The sequence below is a fragment of the Lucilia cuprina genome, chromosome 6, assembly GCF_022045245.1.
Source record: "Lucilia cuprina isolate Lc7/37 chromosome 6, ASM2204524v1, whole genome shotgun sequence".
Taxonomy (NCBI): Eukaryota; Metazoa; Arthropoda; class Insecta; order Diptera; family Calliphoridae; genus Lucilia; species Lucilia cuprina.
In genome coordinates, this window is record NC_060954.1 from 51,121,268 (window position 1) to 51,133,767 (window position 12,500).

General features: G+C 29.2%; 2 protein-coding genes across 3 annotated transcripts in view; one reads left to right on the plus strand and one right to left on the minus strand.

The window, feature by feature from the left end:
• The window catches only part of LOC111682136 (FMRFamide neuropeptides), a 43,171-nt gene that overhangs the window by 2,904 nt on the left and 27,767 nt on the right, over window positions 1–12,500 (plus strand). The window lies entirely within an intron of this gene.
• The window catches only part of LOC111682144 (fatty acyl-CoA reductase 1), an 18,375-nt gene continuing 6,293 nt past the window's right edge, over window positions 419–12,500 (minus strand). For both annotated transcript variants that reach the window (XM_046953966.1, XM_046953967.1), the window contains exons 2-7: window positions 3,438–3,617; window positions 3,199–3,292; window positions 2,027–2,190; window positions 1,180–1,965; window positions 858–1,115; window positions 419–785 (exon numbers count right to left, since the gene is read on the minus strand). In XM_046953966.1, the coding sequence (XP_046809922.1) occupies window positions 659–785; window positions 858–1,115; window positions 1,180–1,965; window positions 2,027–2,190; window positions 3,199–3,292; window positions 3,438–3,604 (1,596 nt within the window). In that variant the 5' untranslated portion in view covers window positions 3,605–3,617 and the 3' untranslated portion in view covers window positions 419–658. The remainder of the gene's footprint in view (window positions 786–857; window positions 1,116–1,179; window positions 1,966–2,026; window positions 2,191–3,198; window positions 3,293–3,437; window positions 3,618–12,500) is intronic.

Here is a 12,500-nt window from a genome sequence, read left to right on the forward strand (position 1 = left end):
TAGTCTATAGTCTAGTCTATAGTCTAGTCTATAGTCTAGTCTATAGTCTAGTCTATAGTCTAGTCTATAGTCTAGTCTATAGTCTAGTCTATAATCTAGTCTAGTCTAAAGTCTTGAATATAGACTAGACTACATGTCTGTAGTCTTGTCCACAGTCTAGTCTATAGTATGGCCTGTAGTTTAGTGTATATTCTGTCTGTAGTTTTTTCGATTCGAATATATATCTGTTAGAATTCGATTCGAATATATATCTGTTAGAATTATATACGATTTAGATCTCTTTTTTATCTAAGTATTTAAATTTAGTTCATCCTTGAAACTAAATTTAAAAAGTGGAAAATAAAATCCATGATGTGATAAATATTAAGTGTATCCGAATAAAAACCAATAACATTTATTTGAAATAAAGCAAATTCAATTTCTTTTCATTCACATTCCAAAATATACTTTTATTATACACCTCAAAAAAATTTAGCTTATTCGTCTAATCATATTCAAATTTGAAAAAATAAAAATTACATAAATTATTATCATTCTTCAGCGAAGACAAAAATAACAATAAAATCTCAAATAAACTAGAATTGATATCAAAAAAATATTTGGCTTATGGCTAATACTTAAAACTTAACACTTAATTAACTAAATTATTAATTAATAATTAAAATGAACCTATGGGTTGGGTAACAGTTGTGCTAGTTAAATAATCGGATAAGAAACATTTATAAATCATATAAGCTATGCCGAATATCCACATTCCCTTGAATATTTTATCAACACACCACATGCTGTAATTAAGAGAGAAAATATTCAAATTATAATTTTCTTTATCTAAATATTTCAGTTATGTAATTACTTACACTTTCATATGTCTCTTTGCTGCTGGAATAGATTCATCCGATTCTTTGAGTATCAAACGTCTTGCACAGAGTACACAATTTGTAAAGTATTCAATCAAATCGACATCAATCTTTTCTATGACATACGTTAGACGTTCTTTTTTGTTCATAAGTTTTCGCATTTTAACCGCTTCCGTATTATCGAAATTCCATACATTATTGGCATAATATTCGAATACTTCAAAACCTTTAGAAATACGATCTTGGACTCTCATAAGACTATAAAATAGATTTTTAAAACAATTAAGAGATTTTTTTAAATGCCAAATTTATTACTACTTACACTGGAGGATAACCGAATATTCTCAATAAAATATCGGCAAATATTGCCGGTAACCAGTGGAATAGTATCATGCAAATCCAATGTACGAAATAATTAGATTTCATTGAACCACCTGGATACCAGGCAACACCATTTAGGGGAACACGATTTTCAATTACCCAACGACCCAATTCAATAATTTCCGCCCAAGATACTTTGATATCATTAGAACTGGTCATATGGGCTACACGATTTGTTTCCTCTGCACCACGGGTCAAGAAACGCCAACTGGCCACTAAAATACCATTCACAGCCACATCCACGGGCAAGAAATCACCAAAGCCCGATGAATTACAATACATAGTACGAATGACACCTTTACCGGCACCAATCAAGAGACCAGTAGGTCCATTAATATTATCTGTCCAGCCGGGTATGGGTTCACGCCATATGGGTATAACAATAGAAGGTCTTAGGATAACAGCTGGCAATTCATCAAACTTTTCCACCACTAAAGCCTCAGCCAGAGATTTTGTGTAGGCATATGTATTGGGTATGTCACCCAAAATTTTCTTCTCAATCATACCCACTTCCTCATCGGACAACCATTCGCAGGCATTCATTACCTTATGGGGATCCGCTGGTGGATCGTAGGGCTTCTCATACAAAGTCTTGACATGCAAATGGCAATAGGCCGTGGAGACATAGGCAAAGAATGAAAGGTTCTTAAGTTTAGCAGCCAACTCTAACATGTATTTTGTGCCTCGGGTATTCATGAAAACAGCTTGACGTAAAGGTTCATCAAATCTAAATTAAGGATATTTTTTTTAGTGTCATGTTTATGGAATGACAAATGTTTCGTTTTTACCTTACTGTTGCGGCACAGTGATATACAATTGAAACATCTCGAGATAAAATAGCTACATCCTCTTCAGATATACCCAAACCGGGTTGTAAAACATCACCATAAATGGCTTGAACTTTACTAAGAATAACATCTTCACCTCTTTGTTTTTTGACCATATCAAAGAGCTGGAAAAGAGATTAATTAAGAAATTAATATTGAAACACATTGTTCAAAATATAATCCTTTCAAAAGCGAATTCTGAAGTCTAGTCCAGACAAATGACTGTAGTCTAGTCTATAGTGTATTGTCTAGTCTATAGTCTAATCTGTACTCTAGACTATATTCTATATATTATATACATAATCTATAGTCTTGTCTATAGTCTAGTCTATAGTCTAGTCTATAGTCTAGTCTATAGTCTAGTCTATAGTCTAGTCTATAGTCTAGTCTATAGTCTAGTCTATAGTCTAGTCTATAGTCTAGTCTATAGTCTAGTCTATAGTCTAGTCTATAGTCTAGTCTATAGTATAGTCTATAGTCTAGTCTATATTCAATTCTAATCAATGGTATAGTCTATTGTCAAGTATAGTCTAGTCAATATTCGGTCTATAGTTTTTTAAGTCTATATAGTTTATCTAGTCTATAGTCTGTTATATAATCTTCTTTATAGTATAGTATTTAGTTTGGTTTATAGTCTACATATTGTCTATAATATGTAGTTTAGTCTATAGTCTGCTCCCTAGCCCAAACTATAGTCTAGTTTAGTTTTATCTGATAAAAAATATTCCATAAAGCATTTAGAAATTTGTAATTTACTAAACTTACATGTTGTTTACAACAAAATGTTAATGTGTACTTCTACTATGAACTACGAATGTAATTACGTAAGCCATGAACTTTTTCTATTACTCACGTCGTCATTGTCCTACGTTTTGCTATTAATTGTAAATATAACTGCTATATTGTATGTACATATATATGCATTTTTAACCACATATTAACACACAGGATTTTTCCATTAATTTTCATCTAATGATTATCTAAAGACTGTAAACACATTTAGTATAAAATGTATAGCAATAATTATTATTAGTTCTACGCCGATTTAGCTACCTACTAACATATTCTAGAGATGAAATTAAAATGCATAGAAAGTAAAATAAATAATTAATTTAAATTAATTTAATACCTACCACATTGTCAAACATTTCCTTAATACGTTCGACTGGCTCTTTGCCCTTTTTGGGACGTATGAGTAAATATATTTTTTTCAAATCTCCACATGACCTTTGTACCGCAAATAATATAATGCGTGTAGAAATGAAACAAAAAGCAATTAATAAATTATTATTTAAATAATATGAGTATTAATTATAATTTGTTTATTTACTTGTGGAATTAATAATTAAATTTTGTTTACTCTCTCACTTACCTTAATAGTTTTTCAACTAAAACTTTTCCCAAGAAACCAGTTCCACCGGTTATAAAAAGACAACGTCCTTCAAAACTTTTCGCTATACGATCTTCTTCATTTTCATCGACACCATCTATGTGGACTAAGGGATCTTTTTCAAATTCAAATTTTGGTTTTGCAGGCATATTTATAGATAAACTGAAATAGAAAAATTAATGCTTTTTAGTTAATTATATTTTGGAAAAGAAAAAATTAGTTAAAATTTTATTAAAGCAAAAATACTTAGTATGTGCTATCATTTGTAACAGTTTTTAAATAATGCACTATTTTTTAAACGCTAACACATTTTGTAATAATTATTCATTAATTAATAAATATTGTTTTTATACTTGAATGATCGTCATAAATATAATAACACTAATAAATAATTGTTTTCTTGGAAATGTTATATTGAGAAACACGTAAATTAGAACATTAACCTGTAGAAACTGATTTATAATTGTCTTTATTAAAATCAGCCTTTATAGTTTTTTATTTATCTATTAAAACAGTTTTTTATTTCTATAGTCTATAGTCTACTCAATAGTCTAGTCTAGTTAGTCTACAGTCTAGTCTAGTCGAATCCAGTCTAGTCTATAGTCTAGTTAGTCTACAGTCTACTATAGTCTAGTCGAATCCAGACTATAGTCTAGTCTTGCCTTTTCTTTTTTCGAATCTAGTCTATAGTCTATTCTAGTCTAGTGTATAGTATAGTTTATAGTGTAGTCTAGTCTATTCTAGTCTATAGTCAAGTCTATAGTCAAGTCTATAGTCTAGTCTATAGTCTAATCTATAGTCTAGTCTATAGTCTAGTCTATAGTCTAGTCTATAGTCTAGTCTATAGTCTAGTCTATAGTCTAGTCTATAGTCTAGTCTATAGTCTAGTCTATAGTCTAGTCTATAGTCTAGTCTATAGTCTAGTCTATAGTCTAGTCTATAGTCTAGTCTATAGTCTAGTCTATAGTCTAGTCTATAGTCTAGTCTATAGTCTAGTCTATAGTCTAGTCTATAGTCTAGTCTATAGTCTAGTCTATAGTCTAGTCTATAGTCTAGTCTATAGTCTAGTCTACAGTGTAGTCTATAGTCTTGTCTATGATCTACTCTATAGTCTTGTCTAAAGTATGGTCTCTAGTCTACTTTTCCAGTCTATTCTAAAGTCTATAAACTTTAGAGATATTGAATATTTAAAATTTTTGATGCTAAAATGCTATTCTATTTTTTTTTTCAACACCTGTCATATGTTACAGATTCAATAATTTATGACAGCTGTAGACAATACCGGTTAGAATTTTAACATGAATGGGAATTCGAATACAATTGATGAATTTGTTTTAAATATTTAATATTGTTTGAAAGCTAAAAAAAATAATCATATTTTGCAATTCAATTAATAAAGATTAATTCCAATTAAAACTCATAAGTTTCTTAAAACAGAAACAACACAAACACGTCTCAAAACAATTTGAGCTTGATCTCTTAAAGGTGCAGCAAAAAAATTGACGCAATATTAATAATAACCATAAATAAAACATTGTAAATATATAGGGGATACAAAATTGCTAACAACAATTACTATCCGACTGATCTTTCTTTCTTTAAAACAATTAGCAATCGTAATGTGACGATTAAGATTGTATTGTAATATTTCTATTTATACTATAATTAAATAACAAGCTCACTATCATGGAACTAGGTTAAAAAATTACGCAAGGAAAAGATCACAAAAAATACTCATACTTTAAGTTGGCCAAAATAACAACATGAAAAAGTACAAAACAAAACTCCAAAAGAGAAACAACAACAAAATAATAAAACAATTTAATGAACGAATTCATAAACAGAAATAAATAGTCGAGTATGTTGCAACATTAACTTTGTTGTTGTTATTGATGGTGTGTTGTTTCGATCAGTTGGCTTTTGTTGTAAGTTGCAAGTCGTTGTTTGGATTGATCTAATGTCTGACTATTTTTCTTGCTATATGACGGAAAAACCAGCAGCAAACTTGACGGTCATTTAATACTTAGTCACTTGTTGTTGTTTTTTGGTTTTGTTGTTGCCAAGAAAAAAAGAAACGTGAAAAATTTAATACTACAATTAAATACACAAAACAACAGCACCACACAAAAAGTGTGGCAAGCAACTTAACAAGTCGAGGTTTTAAGTGAATGTTTTTAGACCTCAAAATTTAACGGATTTTATTTTGGTTTTTATGTATTTTTTTTTGAATTATTGTTTGATTTTTATGGCACACTAATAAAAGTTTGGTAAGGGGTTCCCAATCCTGAAAGAACTAGAACAGTCTATAGTCTATAATCTGGTCTATACTATAGTGTATAGTCTGGCACATAGAGTAGTCTTATAATTTAGTCAATTGTCTAGTTCTTAGTCTAGTTTATAATCTTGTTTACCGTATAGTCTATATAGTCTAGTCTATAGTCTAGTCTATTGTCTAGTCTATAGTCTAGTCTATAGTCTAGTCTGTTGTCTAGTCTATAGTCTAGTCTCTAGTCTAGTCTATAGTCTACTCTATTTTCTAGTCTGTAGTCTATAGTCTAGTCTATAGTAAAGTCTATAGTCTAGTCTATAGTCAAGTCTATAGTCTAGTCTATAGTCTAGTCTATAGTCTAGCCTATAGTCCAGACAATAGTCTAGTCTAGACTATAGACTAGACTATAGAATAGTCTATAGTCTAGTCTATAGCCTAGTCTATAATGTAGTCTATAGCCTAGTCTATAGTCTAGTCTATAGCCTAGTCTACAGTCTAGTACATAGTTTAGTCTAAAGTCTAGTCTATAGTCTAATCTATTGTCTAGTCTACAGTCTATAGTCCAGTCAATAGTCTAGTCTATAGTCTAGTCTATAGTTCAGTCTATAGTATAGACTAGCTATAGTGTAGTCTACAGTCTAGTTTATAGTCTAGTCTATAGTCTAATCTATAGTCTAGTCTACAGTCTAGTTTATAGTCTAGTCTATAGTCTAGTCTATAGTCTAGTCTATAGTCTAGTCTATAGTCTAGTCTATAGTCTAGTCTATAGTCTAGTCTATAGTCTAGTCTATAGGGTAGTCTTTAGTCTAGTCTATAGTCTAGTCTATAGTCTAGTCTATAGTCTAGTCTATAGTCTAGTCTATAGTTAGTCTAAAGTCTAGTCCATATTCTAATCGTTAGTCTATATTATAGTCTTGTTTAATGTAAAGTATATTATAGTATAAAGTATAGTCTTGTTTAATGTAAAGTATAGGCTATAGTCCAGTCCATTGTTCAATCTATAGCCTCGTCTAAAATCTAGTCTATAGTAGAGTCTAAAGTCTAGTCTATAGTCCAGTCTTTAGGGTAGTCTATAGTCTAGTCTATAGTATATTCTATAGTCTAATCTATAGTCTAGTCTATAGTATAGTCTACAGTCTAGTATATAGTGTAATATATATATATATATATATATATATATATATATATATATATTATATATATATATATATATATATATATATATATATATATATATATATATATATTATAGTCTTGTTTATATATATATATATTATATATATATATATATTATATATATATATATATATATATATATATATATATATATATATATATATATATATATATATATATATATATATAATATATATATATATATATATATAATATATAGTCTTTAGTCTACTTAATAATATAATCTATAATCCATAGTCTAAATTATTTTATAATCTATTGTCTGGTCTTTATGCAATGTGCTCACAATCTTCTGTTAAAAACAAATTCCTCAAAGTCCCACATAATGACGAAAATGACGTTATTTTAAAATCCTTTCTGTTGACGTACATAGAACAAGGAATGAAACATAGGGACATTAAAAAGAGTAGCAATTCTACACCGTTTAAGAAACACTGCACTTCTTTAAGAATGTAAAACTTCAAAAACTTTTTTACAATTATCGGTCTGTCGGTCACAACTAGTGTTTTTTTATGATACCCGTTATAGTGTATGTTAAGGTTTATAATCACTTTTCATTTTTAGCAGTTTTTACTCTTTGCCACCACCACGACCGACCATAATTACAGGGATAATGATGCAACATGCAAATACATGAGGCATACACAACACAATGAAAATATACTTTGTTGGATTGGTATGGTGGCCAAGATCAAAATTTAATAATTGAATTAAACTTGAGTTGTGTGAACACTAACTACTAACGTTAAGTTTTGAAATTACTTTAATAAGACACTAAAAAATGGAGTATCATAAAATGTTTTAATATTTAATAAAAAAATTAAATGTAAATTACAAAGTTGTAATTAAAATATGAACATGAGTTGAAAATTCATATGAAAATGACGAAATCTAAAAAAAGCTTTTATTAAAAATAAAAAATAGTTTAGTTGTAGTTTAAAAAATAATTTAAAGCAGGGATGGAAAATTTTGTACTATTGTCGATTTTGTAGTACTTTTTGTAATTTGAAAATAACACAATAAACTAATTGAAAGACTAAAACACACACTAGTCTATATAATATTGTATAGACTAGAAAATGGACCAGTCTACATACACAAGTTCATAGACAAATCCATTGATTGTTTTATGGAATTCTCTTTAGACTAATTTATACACTAGTTCAATATGCTATGCCAATCTATGGACTAAACAATTAACTATTCAATAAATTAATCTATTATTAATCTATAAAAGCTATTCAATAGACCAATGTCAATGTTTTAGTTTATAGAATAGTCTATAGACTGTTCAATAGATTAGTCAATAAACTAATTAATAGATTAGTTTAAACTTAAATGGAGCCGATAATTTAACCGTTACTTTTTAGAATAAGTCGCCGCCGACCAAAAATGGTTGTGCCGCCGCCGCTGATTTTTTTGCATCGTCCTGTAACTCTGTAGTCTGATCTAAAGACTTGTTAAAGTATCAGCTCACAGACATGCCAATTAAATAGTACATCGACTAATCAATGGACCAGTCAGTATACAAGTTCATTAAGTAGTCAAGGACTAGTTAAAAGAACAGTTCAGAGAATAGCCAATAGATTAGTGAATAAACTAAAAAATTGACTAGTCCGTAAAATAAATATGATTCCCTATAATAATCCATAGACTAGACAATAGACCAGCCAATATAATTGTACCTAGACTAGGAAATAGATCAATAAATAGACCAATTAGTCAATGCAAAAGACTTTTCCATATACTAGTCAATAGACCAGTTATAAGACTAGACAAAAGACTAGTCAATAGACTAGTTGAAAGCCTAGTCGATAGAGTAGTCCATTCTAAAGAACAGATCAGTAAGTAGTAAAGCCAATAGAAGATACACTAGATTAAAGATTTTAATAGACCACTAGACTAATGAATAGACCAGTTAGTAGACTAGTCAATGGACTAATCTATAGGAATATGACTTGTCCACAGGTTAGGCAAAATCCAAGTTGTCTATCTGATCTGAGATCAATGACTGAGATCAATGGACTAATGAATAGTCAGTGACAAGTCAATAGACTGGACAATAGCCTAATCCTAATAGACTAGAAAATAGACCAATCAATAGTTTAGATATATCTATTAGTCAATGCAAAAGACTTTTCCATAGACTAGTCAATAGACCAGTTATTAAACTAGACAAAAGGCTGTTAATAGCCTAGTCGATATAGTAGTCCATACTAAGAATAGACCAGTAAGTAGTACAGCCAATAGAAAATACACTAGATTGAACCTTTAATATACAAGTAGACTAATGAATAGACCAGTTAGTAGACTAGTCAATGGACTAATCTATAGAATGATGACTTGTCCACAGGTTAGGCAAAATCCAAGTTGTCTATTTGATCTGAGATCAGTAGTCTAATGAATAGACAAGTTAGTAGACTAGTCAAAAGACTGGACAATAGATTAATCAATCTGTCTATCTGATCTAAGAACAATGGAAGAGTTTCTGCTGAAAATCGTTTATAGATATTGTAAAAATGTCATATATTCAGACATTTAAAATTATTATCTCTTCCTCATTTATCAATATCAAAACTTTAAATTAAAAAAAAAATATATTAAACAAATTTTTTGTAAATATTAATTAACACATTTCAATCTCGCCAACTAATTTGACACCTTTAAATCACAAAACTCTTTAAAATAGACATAATTAAATTATGAATGAATCTAAACATTTTTAAATGTTAAATAATTAAAGTTATAAATATTTAATAATAGTCTGAACACAAGCAGATATAAATAAATGTTAATTGGTCATTTAAAAAAAGTTTGTGTTCAAAATATTCCGGCAATAAACTAACATCAAAACTGCAAAGTCACGACTTATAGAAACAGAAAGAAATAACTAGTGCTAGTTATTAGCAAACAATACTTTACTAAATAATTAAGAAAAAAAAATACCGGTTCAAAAATAATCATAAAATATGTATGTATGTACATATATGTATTTGCAAGAAAACCATGTCAAAGGTAAATGAAAATTAAATAAATTTTATGTTTGTACTAAATAAAAACCAGTTCAATAACATGAGATTTTATTTAATTTTTTTTTGCAAAATCTTTGAAAAGGTCGCATGTATGTATGTATGTTACTACTCATATGGTTTACTGAGCGATTTAAATGTTCATTGGGCAATTTAGGTTAAGTTTAAATTATTAAATATTATTTTACTTTTTTAAGTAATTTATATTTTGTTATCTTTATAACACTTTAGTTATTGTTATTAGTTTGTTTCCTCGGAATTTTATTTGTCTATTAGTTTAGGATGAAGGTTAAAGTTTCATTACAAAAAATAAATGAATTAAAAGGTAATGTTTAGAGTATAGGGTATTCACATCACGTATGATAATATTAAACTAATATCTAGGGTTTTGATTTCTAAGACTAGACTATATACGAGATTAAAGATAAGACTGTAGACAAGACTGTACTTTAGACTAGAATATAGAACATACTGTTGACTAAACTATAGACTAGACTACGGACTAGACTATACTATAGACTAGACTATAGACTAGACTAGAGACTAGACTATAGACTAGACTATAGACTAGACTAGAGACTAGACTATAGACTAGACTATAGACTAGACTATAGACTAGACTATAGACTAGACTATAGACTAGACTATAGACTAGACTATAGACTAGACTATAGACTAGACTATAGACTAGACTAGAGACTAGACTATAGACTAGACTATAGACTAGACTATAGACTAGACTAGAGACTAGACTATAGACTAGACTATAGACTAGACTAGAGACTAGACTAGAGACTAGACTATAGACTAGACTATAGACTAGACTATAGACTAGACTATAGACTAGACTATAGACTAGACTATAGACTAGACTATAGACTAGACTATAGACTAGACTATAGACTAGACTATAGACTAGACTATAGACTAGACTATAGACTAGACTATAGACTAGACTATAGACTAGACTATAGACTAGACTATAGACTAGACTATAGACTAGACTATAGACTAACCTATAGACTAGACTATAGACTAAACTATAGACTAAACTATAGACTAGACTATAGACTAGACTATAGACTAGACTATAGACTAGACTATAGAATAGACTATAGACTAGACTATAGACTAGACTATAGACTAGACTATAGACTAGACTATAGACTAGACTATAGACTAGACTATAGACTAGACTATAGACTAGACTATAGACTAGACTATAGACTAGACTATAGACTAGACTATAGACTAGACTAGACTATAGACTAGACTATAGACTAGACTATAGACTAGACTATAGACTAGACTATAGACTAGACAATAGACTAGACTATAGACTAGACTATAGACTAGACTATGGACTAGACTATAGACTAGACTATAGACTAGACTATAGACTAGACTATAGACTAGACTATAGACTAGACTATAGACTAGACTATAGACTAGACTATAGACTAGACTATAGACTAGACTATAGACTAGACTATAGACTAGACTATAGACTAGACTATAGACTAGACTATAGACTAGACTATAGACTAGACTATAGACTAGACTATAGACTAGACTATAGACTAGACTATAGACTAGACTATAGACTAGACTATAGACTAGACTATAGACTAGACTATAGACTAGACTATAGACTAGACTATAGACTAGACTATAGACTAGACTATAGACTAGACTATAGACTAGACTATAGACTAGACTATAGACTAGACTATAGACTAGACTATAGACTAGACTATAGACTAGACTATAGACTAGACTATAGACTAGACTATAGACTAGACTATAGACTAGACTATAGACTAGACTATAGACTAGACTATAGACTAGACTATAGACTAGACTATAGACTAGACTATAGACTAGACTATAGACTAGACTATAGACTAGACTATAGACTAGACTATAGACTAGACTATAGACTAGACTATAGATTAGACTATAGACTAGACTATAGACTAGACTATAGATTAGACTATAGACTAGACTATAGACTAGACTATAGACTAGACTATAGACTAGACTATAGACTAGACTATAGACTAGACTATAGACTAGACTATAGACTAGACTATAGACTAGACTATAGACTAGACTATAGACTAGACTATAGACTAGACTATAGACTAGACTATAGACTAGACTATAGACTAGACTATAGACTAGACTATAGACTAGACTATAGACTAGACTAAAGAGTACTAAATTTTCCATGCCTGATAAGATCTTACAACTTGGAATATTGTATATAACGCATTGTTTTGTTGGCCCAAATAACAAATACAAATTGTGATGCCATCTTACATTTTTTTAAATTAAATTTTTTATTAAAGCTATTATTTTTATCAGTTTTTATTTTTAATTATAAAAATAATTATCCATAATTTTTAGATAAAATTTATTTTGTAATTAAAAGAATTTCTAATTAAATAATCTACTGGCTACTACTTCGAATTATATACTAACATAATTTATTAGATATTTAATTACAATCACGTTACTCATATTATAATATTATTTAAAAAAAAAACT